This window comes from Pollicipes pollicipes, unplaced genomic scaffold, assembly GCF_011947565.3.
Source record: "Pollicipes pollicipes isolate AB1234 unplaced genomic scaffold, Ppol_2.1 Scaffold_3087;HRSCAF=3621_pilon_pilon_pilon, whole genome shotgun sequence".
NCBI lineage: Eukaryota > Metazoa > Arthropoda > Thecostraca > Pollicipedomorpha > Pollicipedidae > Pollicipes > Pollicipes pollicipes.
Genome location: NW_023596225.1, coordinates 31,067,454 through 31,083,863, shown reverse-complemented (window position 1 = coordinate 31,083,863; position 16,410 = coordinate 31,067,454). Strand labels below are relative to the sequence as shown.

The 16,410-nt window shown below is 53.8% G+C and overlaps 1 protein-coding gene across 1 annotated transcript in view; it reads left to right on the top strand.

Moving 5' to 3' along the window:
• Cse1 (chromosome segregation 1) overlaps positions 1-12,665 on the top strand; it is a 43,180-nt gene extending 30,515 nt beyond the window's left edge. Inside the window, exon 21 of the mRNA XM_037212831.1 lies at positions 12,505-12,665. Coding sequence (XP_037068726.1) covers positions 12,505-12,665 — 161 coding nt within the window. The remainder of the gene's footprint in view (positions 1-12,504) is intronic.
• Positions 12,666-16,410: the final 3,745 nt, after the last annotated feature.

Sequence of the window (16,410 nt, the reverse complement as noted above, 5' to 3'; positions counted from 1 at the left end):
TCGTGTACGCTCAGCGGCGCTGTCGGGCCTGCGAAATATCCACACACTGCCCGGCACTCGCACTCAGCCATTCACGTCAGAGATCGGACGTCGAATCCGATGGTGCCGCGCGCCCCGGTCGTCGCCGGCGCGTCCGCTTGGCCGGCAGCCGTGCGTCCACCGAGGATCGATGCCGGGGTTGCCATACGGACAGGTAAACACGCCGACAGCGACGGTTACCGGCGGGCCGTGGGTGCCAGTGCGCCACCCGAGCGCCCCGCCGCCCGCCCCCAGACCGCCGCGGGTCGTGCTGACGTCCGCCTCGACGCCGCAGTCTGCCCGTGCAGCTGGCGACCGGCCGCCTGCCGCCAGGCGCTCGGACGTGGTGAGCTCCCGCCGCCCGTCGTCAGCGCCAGCGTCAGCGCCAGTTCCCCGACCAGCACCGAGGCCCGCCCAGCGAGGCGCGCGATGGGTCTGCGCAGCGCGGCGTTTTGGTCGGGCGTGCTGCACGCGGCGCTGTACCTGGCGCTGCTGATCGCGTTGGCCGTGCTGGTCGGCCGCGGCCACGTGCAGCCGGGTCTGCTGGTCGTGCCGCTCACCATGGTGCCCTGCCTGCACATGGCCGTCTGTGTCGAGATGGCCTACTCGGTCACGAAGGACAACACGTTCGGCCTGGTGGTCTGGCTCGCCTGGTTCGCCGTCTGGCTGCCGGCGATGACGGCTGTCCTCGGCTGGCTGCTGGCCGGCTGGCTCGCCGCCGGCACGACGCTGGAGCTGGCGCTATCCGGTGTGGTGCTGCTGCTGCTGGCGCTGCTCTGGCCGCCGTACGCGGTCGTGGCGCTGCATTACCACAACATCCGCCACTCGGGCAAGGGCGTGGCTCTGCCCTGAGCGGGCTCGGCGCGGTGCCGGCGTGTCCCAGTCTGCCCGGCTGGCGGCCTGCTGGCGCGTGCGGCGATTGTGCTGGGCGTGCTTCGCCGCGCGCGGTGCCGGCCGGTGTGCCACGATGGGTCGTAGATCCATGGTCGGAGGATTATGCAGGTGGTTGGCTGAGAGGAGAGACCTAACATAAGGGAAAGGAGGCTGTCTCTGGCCGCGAGGCACTCGCCTCGTGGCGTGCTCGCTCCAGCTCATCCTCTCCATGGGTGCAGGAGTGAACGAGTGCTACAACCCCCCTCCCCCTCGTCCGCAGCCGGATGCTGGGGATGCGCGGGACGCTGGCCCTCTCCGGACCGTTGGCGCCAGGCTGGCTAACATACAGGGTTTTGGCCACGCCGCATCTTGCGAGGAGTTGGCGCCGCGGGAGATGTTGGTCAGCGGGAGGAATGGGCCAGCAGGAGTGGGCCAACAGGAGGAGTTGGGGCCGCGGGAGGAGATGGAGCCGCGGGAGGAGTTGGCCGACGGCAGGAGCTGGCCGACGGGAGGAGATGGCCAACGGCAGGAGTTGGCCGACAGGAGGAGTTGGCGCCGCGCCCGGCTCCGGTGCGCGACACCGTCGCGTCCTCGGCCCCTGGTGATAGCGCGCTTGGTTCGGCCGCCGCATGGACAGCGTCCTCCCAACCCAGCCGCGCAGGCTGGCGCGCTGTTCGTTGAACGGGGTTTGAGTGTTTACACCCAAACCCGCCCACACGGTTTACCTCTAGTCTCTTTTTCTTGGAGAGGATGCTGGATTGCGCTGCGAGCTCAGGGTTGTAGCAGCCAGAAGGTAGTGGTGTTATACGTAGATGTGGTTGTCGGTGCATCTTACAGAATGCAGCTGGCAGGGTGTGCATAATACAGTTCGTAACCCCTTTCGGGTAGAGTTCGAGCTTGCTGTCTGGATAAATTGCGAGGTTTACGAGGCTCCACGGTGGTACATACCAGGTGTGCGCTGGCTTTGGCTGATGGGTAATGTTCTGCCAATGGTTGGGATGTTTTATCAGCGTTCCAGACTTATGCGAGGCCGAGTGCTGCGTTTAGTAGTTAAACTGCAGCTCACGTTAACATAGGCCCGCTCGGAGGCATCGCACGTAATAAACATGTTTAAATCAAGGTGGATTGTGGTTTTTGAAATAGAACCAAATGGTTCGAGGTCATGAGAACATGAGACATGACAAAGATAAAGAAGGCTCGGTAATCGAGGGCTCATGAGACAGCATGCGCCGAGCTCATGTGCTCGATAGCAATGTGCATGAAAGGTATAATATACGCGGAAAACGGCACAGCTCAAAACACAGGCGATGAATATGACTGCTGCATGTGTTTTCGTTCTTTTGTTCGTTGCCTTCGTTTTGGACGCTTTGCGTGTAGCGTTGCGGTTTGTATCGTTTCAGCTGCAGGGACACGAGCCGTTGTGTACAACACTGCAGGTGTCGTGGTTTTTCCGCCGGAGCTGAAATGAGTTCTTCAGTCTAATTCTTGTTCGTTTTGGGACGGTGAACGTGAGAAAACTTGACTGGCCCTAGTCATCCCTATCCCTTTAATGCTATTCTTATGCGGGGACCGGCACTAATCTGTCACAAGGGCCCCTCGGGAGAAGGACAGAGAGCAGTCATGGGGATTGGCGAGTGGCGATGATTTGTATCGCAGGAGTTTGCTGCTAACAACGTCAGTAAGTTCAAACTTTGGACATTATTGTAAGGAAGTGGCATTTCGAGCCAGCCAAAGCATAAATTGAACTTACCTTGACTACGCAACTGCAAATCCCAGGGTCATTATCTAACATTGGTGACCGGGTTAACTGTGGAGGCATCGTAAATCGGGAGTGCCGAGGTACTCAGCAATATATTAGCTTTATGAGTTATGACCTCAATGATATGTGCTGCATATGCGAGCACTGTCGACCGGCGTGCGGCGGGCCAATACGACCATGCGTGAGCACCGAAACGAGCAAGATTTGTGTCCAGAGACTGAACTGGTTTCGTAGGCATCATCGCGGCGTCTTCCGGCAAAGCGCCAGAACATGAGTGCAACTTTCATTCCCCTTTTGCGTTTCGTTACAATGAACGTTAAAAACCGTCGTAAAGATATAGAATAATTGGAAGTGGTAGCACTTCATGTGCAGAAACGGGGCCGCCGGGTGTCGCTTTCTCACAGTCGGTGGGGTGGTCAAAGTCTTGGAAGTCGTCATAAGTGGAGGAATCGCTTCGCTTTTGAGGCCGACGTCATGGTGATAGTGATAAAGATAATGGTGATTGATGATAACGATGGTGAGGATAATGATAATGATGGTGATTGATGATGCTGATATAGATAGTGATGCATTCAACAAGACATAGTGTACCAGCAGTCCAGACTTTCTCTGCATTTCATTGGCCTAAATTTTCCGTTCTTGCTCATAAACACTGGAGGGAAGTCCCAAAAGAGCATTGAAGGTTTCGGGCCAGCATTCATGGGAAGGGAGTTCTACTCAGCCCCCCCTCCCCCCCGAAAAAACATGCAAGTCATCAAAGTCATCCCAGGATTGGTCCCCCCGTTTTCACCCTTTTTCTCATTTTTAACCCATTTTGGTTCACCCTGTTCAGCACTAAGGAAACCCGTGACATTTTTTTCTGGGCGAGGGACCCAGTGGGTAGAATACTAGGGGGCACGTTACATTTCCTGGTCAGGGACTGAAGGGTCGTTCCGTCCCAGCCCGGGATACATACCGACTGCCTGTCTTGCGATACGGAGGCATCAGGCAGGGCTTATCATCATTATCATCATTATCATCATCGTCATCATCATCATCATCATCGTCGTCATCAGGCAGGGCTCCCCGGTCGATTCGTAGGCCCTCAGAGGGATCAATCGTACATTGGTTGCCTGTCTGACGTCGGAGGCCGCTGACCCGGCCATTTGGACCTGGATTGACGCAGGGCTCGTACGGACGCAAACATGTCCCTAATCGACGCAGGTGTCAGATAGTTGGCACAGAGGCTAGTCGATCGAAACGGGCACCTGGCCGCAATGGGATGGATAGCTCTCCGTTTTGTTATGTGGCTCCTAACTTACACATGGTTTTCCATTGTCTCATTGTGGGCTCTCATCGTAAATGATCATACATGGTCGTAAATGATCATCGTAAACGATTTCATTGTCAGAGGGCCCCGATCAACACAAGAGGCCCTCAGACATTCGAAGCCCAGTCTCTTTCCCTGTACAGCAAATGTTACTTTGGCGGTCTCAGGGCCGTTTGCTGATGCAGGACCTTATGGTAGGTATTGCGGGTCCCTGACCGACTCAGGGTTTCAATGTTTCACGGGCCCAGACCAATGCCTATCGCGGGTGCCGGCCTTATTCTTGCTTAGGAAGCCACCGATGGGCCCTGCTCCTGTGCCACCATCTAGGGTCACGGCTTCGCCGGCGCCGTCCCCGTCTAGAGTGGGGCGCCCGGAAAAGCGTGGCCCCCCTGGCCAATCTCGCCCACAGACGGCAGCCCACGTATTCGGCCCAGGACCCGGCCGGCGTCGGTGGGATCAGGCCTTGGTGGGTCCCTGCACCCCTTAGCTGGACCGTCTGGGTCTGCTGTGGCCGGCGCAGCCGAGTATTTTTAAAAGTGGGTCTGTTTTACACTCACAACCCAAGCACATGCCCCCCGTCCTCCGGTAGGCGTCGATACCATGGAGTGATACGAAGCTAACGACCGTCCTGACCTCTTAGCTCCATGACGAATGTTTTACAGTGTAACTGTAGGGGCGTCCGAACAAGCTACCAGGATCTCCAACTATGCATTAACGAGCGGCGTCCGGCGGTGATATGTCTCCAGGAGACAAAACTGGCACCCGACAGCTTTTTTAGTCTTTCGGGTTATGCTGTTTGGCGGCGAGATTTACCACCTGACCCTGTTGCTCATGGTGGCGTTCTCCTAGCCGTGCACCACAGCGTGTGTGCACAAAGGCTGGCTTTGAATACTGAGCTTCAAGCTATCGCAGTCAAAGTGTTGTTAAACTGCCATACGATCACCATATGCTCAATCTACTTGCCTCCGGGGACCGGGTTTCCGTCCGCTCACCTGAGACACCTGGTGGCTCAGCTTCCGCCGGCTGTCCTCATTTTAGGTGATTTTAACGCTCACCATTCAGCGTGGGGTTGTGTCAAGACAAACGCTCGCGGGAAACGCTGCGAAGCCCTCATACATGAAGAATCGCTGTGCCTCTTAAACACGGGCACGCGTACCCATTTTACACCCCCATCAGGACAGGCATCGGCAATCGACTTAAGTCTTTTGAGCCCACAACTGATCAATCATTTTGACTGGTCGGTGTCAGACGATCCAATGGGAAGTGACCACTCCCCCATCTGGATCAAGTACCGGGCTGACGTTTTTCTTGGTTCTCGGCCACAGCGCTGGAATTTTAGAAAAGCCGACTGAACTGAGTTTCAAGCGAGGATCGAGCACTCCCTTACTATGCAGCCAGCGAGTGAACCCCTGTCGGTAGAGAATTTGACATCGCTGATTTTGCGGTCTGCAGAAGGGTGCTTACCGCAAACGTCGGGCTGCCCTCGTCCTCCTGTCCCATGGTGGACGCAGCAGTGCCGGGACACAATCTGTGCACGTAGGAGGGCCCTTAGAAAGTTTGACCGTCGGAGTACTACTGAGAATCTTATTGCATTTCGACGAGCACGAGCGGCTGCTAGACGTACCATTCTAGAGGCCAAGCGGGCATCGTGGCGATCGTACGTCGGCCAACTTAACTGCCAAACACCTGTATCCAATATATGGTCACGGATCAAACGCATTGCGGGACAGCACTCGTCTGTGCCACACCCTGTGCTCCGTATCAATGGACGTGACATTATACACCCAGCTGACTCAGCAAATGAAATCGCCCGCGCATTCTCCGAACGGTGTGGTAACGGCAATGCCGTCCCGCAGTTTATGCGTCACCGGATCCGCTGCGAGGCATCCCTTGTCGACTTCAGCACGACGGAGCAGATGTCGTATAACCGACCTTTTACAATGGCCGAACTAATTTCCGCGATCGGATCGCTGCGCAATGTGGCAGAGGGTCCGGATCTAGTTCACAACGCCATGCTTAAGCGACTTCCCACTTCAGTAGTTAAGGCCCTATTGGCGACGTACAACAATCTCTGGGAGAATGGAGGTTTTCCGGAGTCGTGGCGTGAGTCACATATTGTCCCTATGCTCAAGCCTGGTAAGAGTGGGGCTGACCCTGCTGACTATCGCCCTATCTCACTGACATCATGCATTTGTAGGTTGATGGAACGTATGGTAAATGTGCGTTTGTCGTGGTTTTTGGAGCGGTACAACGTTTTTACGGCTGCTCAATGTGGATTCAGGAAAAATCGCAGTACCATTGACCATCTTATAGCTCTCGACACAAACATTCGCACCAGTTTTAGAGAAAAGCGACATGTTGGCGCTGTGTTTTTTTATGTTGAAAAAGCCTATGGTACGACGTGGCGTTACGGCATCCTGAAAAAAGCTCTTTCATTATGGCATTCGAGGAGCCATGGGCACGTTCTTAGCGAACTTTATGACCGATCGTTCTTTCAGAGTTCGTGTTGGCTCACACTTCTCGGATAGGTACCAACAAGACAATGGCGTGCCCCAGGGTAGCGTTTTGAGCGTCGCTTTGTTCGCTGTTATGATTAATGATATTGGTGACTCTCTTCCAAAGTCGGTCAGCCGCTCTCTCTTCGTGGATGACGTCGCCATCTGGTATGCCTCGTCAGACTTTGCCTCTTTGGAACGTCGCTTGCAGTTGGCTGTGATCAGCCTGGAAAGATGGAGCGTTATAAACGGACTACGTTTCTCAACCTCGAAAACAGTCGCTATGCACTTTTGCAGACGACGTCGTCAATGCCCCGCTATGGCTTTAAGGCTATACGGCCAGATCATCCCAAACGAACCCAGTACCCGCTTCTTGGGTCTGCAGTTTGATAACCGTTTATCGTATGGGTCACATTTGAAAGCCCTACGTGACAACTGTTTTAAAGCATTGAACATATTGAAGTATGTGTCTCGAACATCTTATGGAGCGGACAGAAGAACACTGCTACTGCTATACCGCTCACTTATACGTTCGAAACTTGACTATGGCTGTTTTATTTATGACCGCGCGCCGAGTTCCTACACACGTTTGTTAGACACCGTGCACCATACCGCATTACGCATTGTAACGGGGGCATTCAGGACATCGCCAGTTGCTAGCCTTACCGTGGAAGTTAATGAACCGGCGTTGGCACTGAGAAGGGAAATGCTTGGCATGCGGTACTTTTGCAAGCTGGCTCAATTTCCCAACCATCCGACTCACCGAGCAATCTTTTCACGTGATGTGGAAAGCAAGTTCCAAAGTAGCGGAAGGCTGTCCGCTATTCCATTTGGTGTCGATATGAAGAAGCTGTTCCGGGAAAGCGACATAAGTTTGCGTGGTGTGCTAAGGTCGCGTCCCGTATTAGTGCCTCCATGGGAGCTAATCTCACCAAAAGTGGATGTATCCCTTTCATGCACAAGCAAACAGGGAGCGATCCCATGCGACCTGAGATCGAAGGCTCTGGAGCACATCGGGTCGTACATAGGTTTTCAAGCCACATTACTGATGGGTCGAAGACGGAGGTAGGCGCTGGTGCTGCATTTGTGAATGACCAAGCCACCTGGTCCTTTTCTTTACCGAAACGCCTCAGTTTACACGTCCGAGCTCGTTGCAATCAGTAAAGCCCTATGCTTCATCGAAGTTGGTGAGAGCAACTCACACGTGATCTTATCCGATTCTTTGAGCAACCTGTTGGCTCTGACAACCTATAACCCACCTTGTCCCATTATACAGGATATTTTAGTTCGCCTGACAGCGCTGGATCTTGCTGGTAAAACTGTCGTCTTATGTTGGATACCGAGTCATATGGGTATCGCAGGTAACGAGCGTGCTGACGCGGCCGCAAAACGGGCAGCGCGTGCACCTTGCACCCGTTCTTTACCCGTGCCGGCAAGGGACTTTTACCCTGCAATCGCGACCTTTGTGAAGGGGAAATGGCAACGCTGCTGGGACGCCATTGTAAAGAACAAGTTAAAGATGATCAAGCCACAACTGGGTCTATGGTCTTCAAGCTCACGTAAGTTGAGATGCGAAGAAGTAACCCTCAGCAGATTACGAATTGGCCACACGCACGCAACACATAGCTACCTTTTGTGCGGTGAACAGCGCCCTAAATGTCCTCGCTGTGATGCGCCACTTACGGTTCGCCACGTTATTCACTCTTGCCTACAGTTCAGAGAAGAGCGGGCACTTTACTTCGGACGAGATGCGTCAGGTCTTACCTTTTCAGACCTTATTGGTGACGATTCTCGCATGCTTGGCACCGGACAGCTGTTTTCATTTTTGAGAAGCGCAGGATTCACAGCCATCTATACGCCACGGTAAACACTTAGCTGTTATGGGCGCAAAATGACCCCAGAAGTCGACGCGCCCTAAAACCCCAATCATCATCATCATTCTTGCTTAGGAAATGGGTCCCCAGGACTGAGACCGACACGAAGCTGACTGTTCGGCGTTGGCAGTCTCTGATCGTAATAAGGCCGCCATTGACCCAGGGTGTCCCCAACTGGTGCAAGAGACTCTTTGGCTGTCATTTAACGGCCCGGAAGCCGGGGTCGTTAACATGACCTGCATTCAGCTCTTTGCGCCCTCCAATCAAGCACTTATTCGTCGGTTCCGAGTGGTCCTTCGGCCCCTCTGCGGGCCCCTCGAACACTGCCCCAGGTTGGCCGGGCTCCCTGTCATACAGGACCCTTGTTAGGCCTTGAAGTCTCCAGACCGATACAGGGGCCCCTCACTGTCTCAGGGTCCCCACCGATGTCCCAAGTCCGTCCCGGTGGCTCAGTTGGTTAGAGCGCCTGCATTCCGACCCACCCATCCGTGGCGGGATGGGTTCGAGTCGCTTTAGGGCGCTCGCTATTTGCCCTTGGCAGGTATGGCCTGCGGCCGGTGGCAGCGGTCGCGCTAAAGGTCAGTTGACGTCAGAGGGCAGGACGGACCGTGCCGAGCATTGCGGCACGTATAGCTTTCGCAACTAAATTCTGCCGTTGCCTGGAACTGCGCGATCGGATGGTGGGGGTCAGGGCTCACGCGACAAGCACTGCTTAGCGTTAGCGCTGATCCCAGAAATCTATCCATTCGAAGGATTCGGACCAAATTTATAAAAAAAGATGTAAGTCGCTGGCCCCCTGTCCTTGCTGGGAAACTACCTGATGAGTAACCTGATGGAGAATCCGTCGCGTGTCACGGTCGTTATGCTTCCGCAACAGCGGCGCAGTTTCGCAAGATAGGCAGGGGCGAGGGGGGGGGGGGTTGAGCAAGGAAAATCTAGCCTTAGATGAAATAAAAACAGGTGTTTTCTTCGGTTTAACCCACTGTCCCCTCAGCGTAATGGAGTTGGGCTCCCACCCAACCGAATAGGAAACTACAGCTCCGTTCTTATATGCTCCCTCGCTCCGTCTCCACGGGAGATGCTGTCGTTGGGCATCCATTGTCATTTTGTTGGGAGCCGGCCGTCGAAACTAGGTTTCCTAATCGACGTTGGGTCGATATCACCTGGCGCTTCAGACGTTGTTGGACGTGCGCAACCTCGGCAGTGAAGGGCACTGGTTGATGCGCACGACCATTAAGCGATGCCACAGAAACCTCGGCCGGCAGCCGGAAGGCGGGCTGGTGCCTGCGGCGCAGCGCTCCCGCTATGCATGTGGGGCGCGGTTTGTTCTGTTTTGGTGGTCGTTGTCCCATGATTACCACTGTCGGTTTGGTCGGCTGGCATCGATCGGCAGGTTTTCGAAACAGCCACATGGGATATTCACGTCGCATTGGAGGTCGGTGCACTTCAGGGGATATGTCGAACGTAGCCTCTTCAGTTGGTCACGTTATTAGGTGCTAATATTGACCGCTTTATTTTCGTTTTCCAAAGATCGCTGAATAATGTCAAACCACTCAGACAGTAGCACAAAATCGGGTCAGAGCTAACAAGAAATATTAATGGAGTGAATAAAAGCAGGCATCGTGCAGGGAAAGAACAAAAAATACTCAAGTAGACACGGCAAGAGCGCGGAGATTTAATAGTGTGACAAGCTATGTATGTCAGCTGCACTGAACTGAACATGACATTGTAGTTTTTAGTTTCTTTGTTCCTTACACCTGTGAAGCAAGCAGTAGGTACCGCCTTGAAAATTTAAATAATTTTGACCCCTATTTTAATGCCTTGCTTGTGCTTTGGCCCCAGAAGGTTGTGGGGAAGTGGCCCACCCAAAAGAATGCAAATCAACACCCGTGACTACTAGTTGGATGCATGGCCCAGTCTGAACCTGGATACGCGCCTTGCACGCCCAACCATTCAGAGACGCGTGCCGTGTTAGTGAGATATGTTGATGTGGCCTTGGGGAAGGGTGTGGCGTGAAGTCAGCTGGGGGGATCACCGCAGTTCCTGTGATGCACTCATTTTAATCAAGCCGGTAAATGGTGACGTCAACTAAATTGCCCCTTGACGCTTTTAAACGATCGCTGTCGTTTTGGTAAAGTGTGCCGTTTCACGACCTTTGCCGCGGGCGTTGTAGGCCATGCGTTCTTCCCCGTCCCTGTAAGTGGGGCGGTGGGTATCGATGTGTGGCGAGACACGTGACATGTGCATGGCGTACGTGTTTGAGGCCGGCGAATCGATGAGATGGCGGAGCCGGCGGTTCACCGGCGGGTGGTGCACGGCCAGGGCGGCGTGGACTCCCATCACTGGCACCGGCCAAGTCCCTGCCCGCGCCGGTGTCTGGAGAAGTGCAGACACAGGCCTGGCCGTTGCCGCCGTCCACGTGCCATTACGGGTCACCGTGGCGTCTCCGTGGGTGCGAGAACAGGTCGAGAAGGCCTTGGAGGATTGAAAGCTGGGTTTGAATGTGCGGGGGTAACACACCTGGCTGGCTCGGCTGGCTCGACTGGCTCATAACACGACTGATTCGGGCCAGGGCGTGTGCGATTATAGCGGGGAACACTGTTTCTTCCAAAAGATGTGCGGTGATGTAATATACGTTGCTGTTAGGGCCATCGAGAGCACATGTGCTCCGCTAAGAGAACGTCATCGCAGTGTTATCATCGTCGTATTTATGTATGCGCTGCGTGGGAGATACGTGAGGGAAGGGTATATTGCACATTGCAAGAATAGTGTAGGACAACGTTGTAAGTGTTTTTGTGGGCCGTGCATTTCAGGCAAAGCAATTAAGTTCTTTACATATCTGCAATACAATCGCTTCAACATGCGTGTGTTCGCGCTTATGCGAGCTTCCATTGGTAATATTTGCTCCGTATGTTCACGCCACTCTTATAATGCGTTCGTTTTATGTGAAACATCATAAAACCTTTTCAATAGCGCATTAGTTATTTTAAGATGTGAATAAATGATATTCTTTTCTAGGGATTCAAGACACTAGGGCTTCTCTGGGGTGCCGGTGGTGTAGTGACTAACGCGTCTGCGTTAGTTATTGCGCGTCTGGGAAACCGGAGGTGCGGGGTTGGAATCCCCGCGGTGTCCGCCCTTCCTGCCAGGGTGAGAGGGCAGGCGACGCCATAGAGCCTGAGCAGCTGAGTGCGCCGTAAAGCCCCAATGACAGACACACACACACACATTGGGGCTTCTCAAAAATTCGGAGTAGGTCGCATGAATGTAGTGTTCTCAAACAGCTGTAAGCAACCTACGGCACAAGAAGCGCAACCAAATTTCACGGCAGTCAATGATGTTTTAGTGTGTAGCTCACGGTTGGTAGTTAACAGTGGAACATTGGAACTCATTGCTATATATGTACGCTTCGTTGCCGTGGAACACATCTTTGAGGGAGTGTTCCACCTTCGGGGAACATTTCGGAAAGCATACTCTTCTAAAACTCTAGGACTAGTTACGTTTTATGATAGCACTGGGTAGCGCCACTGCAGCACCGACATATCCAAGATATCGACCTAACCTATTTTCAGTTCGAAACTACGCTATCAGCGCTTTGTTATGACACTACACTTTTTCTCTGCAATTTTGACCACCGTGGTCATGGCAACCTCTTCTGGTGCGAATAAAAGGGCTTTCGCGATTGGCCCAGTGGGTAACAACGGCCTGTTACCAAGAAGCCCACTGGTTTAACTTTGAACCAGTATGGTGCCGTCACTAGTTCCCTATGTGGTACCATCACCTGTATCATGTGTGTTGCTGGTAGCATCATTAGTGCAATAGTGTGTGGTGCTGGCAGCATCACTTCGCGTGGCACCAACACCACACCCCTGTGTGGTGCAAATATTGTTCTCCTTGCAGTGCAGGGGCAGTCACCCGTATCTTGTCATGCAGGTGACGTCACCAAGTCTGCAGCATGGCCATGTCGCCGCTTCCCTCTGTTGTACGGTCACCAGACGTCCGTGTGGTTTTGTCACCACTCAGCGGTTCAGGTGCTGTCCCAGTTCACTGCGTGTTTTGAGTGCAATCCCCCTGTCCGTAGGTCAGACGCTGTCCCCCCCCCCCCCTGTGCGCCGCGTGCCATCAGCAGTCCCCCCTGCGCCACAGGTGCCGTCACCCCTCCCCTCTGCGCCGCAGGTGCCGTCACCAGTCCACGGGAGCACCTGGTGCGCGGTCTCCAGCGGCTGGCGCAGCGGCAGCCGGGCCGCGTGCCAGCCCTGGTCAGCGCCGGCCTGGCGCCGGAGGCCGCCGCCTTCCTTCAGAAGTACGTCCAGCAGACCGGTGTCACGCTACAGTGACGGCCCGCACAGGCGCGTCCGTCGTGCGCCTCGCGCGCCGCCTGCGGGCGCCACCCGCCCCCGCTTCGCCTTTGTCTCGCACGCGTGCGCCTTGCTTCGCCCCGCCTCGCGACGAGCCCGTGCCGTCGTCGGGGGCGATCGTTCTCACACCTGCTGGTGCTGTCGCTGTGATGTTGTGTCTTGAGACTGTGTATGCAATAAACGGTCGCCGCGGGTCGGTGTGATGGTCCGCTGACGAGCGACGGGGGGGGGGGGGGGGGGCACCGCCCGGTCGGGTCGGGTGGGTATGGTGCCGCTGACGAGCGCCAGGAGCGAGCCGCCGGGGGTGCACCACCTGGTCGGGTCGGGTCGGTATGGTGCCGCTGTCGAGGGCCGGGAGCGAGCCGCCGGGGGTGCACCGCCCGGTCGGGCGGGTCGGTATGGTGCCGCTGACGAGGGCCGGAGCGAGCCGCCGGGGTGCACACCTCGGTCGGGCCGAGTCGCAGCCCCGAGGCGCCGGAGACGCTCCCGTGTTGTCGACGGCGTCCGGCTGCCGGCTGGTGCAACGGGGCTCGCGATGTGCCATGAGGCAGCGACGCGTGGTTCACCAGGTAATCGAGAAAGAGCTCAACCCGTTAGGATCTCTGTGATTGCACAATCACATGAATCCCAACTTGAAGAAGGTGGCCCTCAGACGGTTGCGGACAGTAACAACTGGTCAGAACTAAAGCCTTTGGGTCTTCATGTGCACCAGGTGCTCAAGTGAAGTCAGTAGTGACTTGCTTGAGGACTTGTGTTCGGTACAAAGTCATGTTCCTTAACGTGTTAGTTTAGCCGCCGGGTTATATTTTCGCGATTGCGTGCATATGCGCAAATCCATAAGCTCCACGTTGCTTGCGCAGACTTGTCGGCATTCCTGCGAAGATTGTTAAAGTCATTTAATTGTAATTGACAATGCCAATCATGTGATGGAACAGTGGTTGACATTTTAAGCAAACTGTTTGGTTATGCCAACGTTTCCGTTCACTGACAAATTTAAGTATGGAACTATTTTATTAGGTCATTCCACATAAATTAGAATATTCTTCGGTCTTGTGCATCGATAATCCCAAAGCGACAAACCTAAGCCTGACACAAAGAAACGTACACGAGTGGTGAAAACGTGTTGTCTAAAAAAAACGTTACGTTCTTTGAATAACGTTATTGGGCAGGATCTTGAACGTAGAAAAAAGCGTGTCCGCTTTGTCAATTGATCACGCTCACGTAGATCTGCGCGGCTCGGAAGACATGTGGTCACCCCCCGTAATTGTTTTTGGTGCGAGAAAGAGATGATTGTCTAGATTACCGTGTTCTGCGCTCAGTATTCTCATGGTCGGCAAAAAGCCATAAACGCATTGAGTGGTATTCCCTGGGTCAAGGTTTTAGGCATTACGTTTAGTATCATTTAGTTTATTACTTAGTTCGTTTAGCATATCGTTTAGTTTAGTGTCATCACATGAAGTTTAGTATCATTACGTTAGGCAGTACCCAGTCTAACCAGCCTCTAAAACATCCGTCACATAGTCAAAGTCACGACGCCCGGGTGCCACCCGCATAGGCCGAAGTCAAACATCTTTAAGTGCTCAGCGCTTTGCGGGTCGCGGTTCCGTAAACCCGGGCGTACCAACGGACATGAGGAGAACGCAAGCGGGTCAGTGATGCGTGGTAGGACACTGACAGGTAACGCGCGTCTGGCATTTAAGAAAGCGATAAAGATTCCAAAACAAGATCACGGCACACGGAGCATCGGAACGATATCCACAACCAGGACGGTGGATGACGCGGATCTGGCTGAGCTGGCGCCTGTTTCCACAAGCAAAAAGTCCCGTCTTGGCAGCGTAAGCCATCATACACCGTCGGAGAAACCAGGAAGACGCTGTGCACACTGATCTGCCTACCGTCAGCGTAACGGGCTACTGTAGCACAGAACTCGTTGGTTTCGGCCGGTTTATACCAAGTGAGGTTATTGCTGGTTATGACATACAGTCCAAAGGCTGAGGCAGGAGGCACAAAATGTGTTAGTAATTATTTTTGGTGGACAAGGCAGCGTTTCTCCCACTCTCACTGGCTGCGTGCTGTGCTCCAGATAGCTCTCAAACTATCCGGTGGACATATGGAGCGACTGGAGCTGTGTAAGAAGGGTAGAGTAGTCCCCCACGCTAAGATAGCGGCTCAAGGTTGTAAGTGTAGGAGGCGTCACTGGTCAATCCGTACCATCCTAGAATTTGTCAAACAGTTCAGGGAGCCGTGCACAACAAAGGTTGTTCTATTAATCAGCGTTGTTCGGTACTAAAAAGGCATCGGTATTTCAGATGAGACGTGTGACGTTGGGGAACAAGCGTCTCCACAATCAAACATACGACTGGGACCAGCTTGATGGGCCTAGTTTGATGTTGCTGGCGGGACGTTCCTCGCATGAAGTGGCACCTCAACAGCTCTTCCGCAGCTAGCGGGCATGGTTTCCGAGACGATGTTGATAACGCGAAGGAAGGTTCAATCGACAACGTTGAAACTGCGTTCAATATGTTGGTTGTTGAGTCACCTCCCAAACTTGAGCTTTGTTTTTTTAATGAGAGCTTGATCTGCTGAGGCCGGCGAAGCGTTACAGACACGGTATTTCAGGGCATCCGTGTTTACATGACGGAGACAGACGTTCAATTATTCGCGTACCGTCCATGGAAGCGAAGTCACTCTGACCATCATGGGGGCGCCGGTGGTGTAGTGGTTAACGCATCTGCGTTAACCACTACGCGTCTGGGAAACCAGAGGTACGGGGTTCGATTCCCTGCGGTGCCCGCCCTTTCTGCCAGGGTGAGAGGCAGGCGGTGCCACATAGCCTCAGCAGCTGAGTGCGTCGTAAAGCCCCAATGACACACACACACTGATCATGATAAGTTTTCCCCGGGTTTCGGTGCTGATGGCGGTGAAGCAGACATTCAGCTCGTCCGCTGAGTATTCACAGATGGGTGGATGGGGGAGGTCCTGTTTGGGTGTTATTAGAAGCTGTAGTTGGCGGCACAGCATCGCTGGAGGTGCACCAATCATGCGCTGCGCATCTCCGGAGTTCCGTATGTGGCTCGCTCAAAGGGAGCGTTCCATATTTGTGTGGACGTTAAGCTGAGATAGACTTTTGAAGATAATATAAGGCAGCTCACAGCTCCACCCTTTTTAAGGGTGACAACCCTCTGGTTGTCACCCTTAAGCTTGAGCTGCTTAGCTCAAGCTTAAGCTAAGGTTGAGCTTGATGTGCACGAACTTGTGCTGACTACTTCAAGTTCACACAGATGTGCATGACGCCATAAAACGTCATACGAATACTGACATTTCAATGGCCATGTAGTGCTCAAGGCCAATACAACTATCATCGAGTTTATTCTTATAAAGCGAGTTTGGCAGCAACTCTGACGTCATTAAGACGCTCCAGACGTAATCTAACAATGACGTACTGGGTAACATATTTTATGTCTTTGGTGTGAGCAGTCTTTAACAAAGCAAAACAAAAGTCACAAGCGAATGGCATATGATGCTTGCGTCAGTATCACCAAGTGTGGAGCATTTCCTATAACCGCTATGGTGTGCCACTTTTAGGCTTCAAGATTCCCGTTGTTTTTTAACATATCTACGTTGACATTTAGGCTCTTGAGTCTGGTCGCTGGCAGGTGGGGTCGATGTGTTGTGCACGTAGAATAGGCTTACAGGGTGCCCCAATGTGGTTCGCTTAATGTGG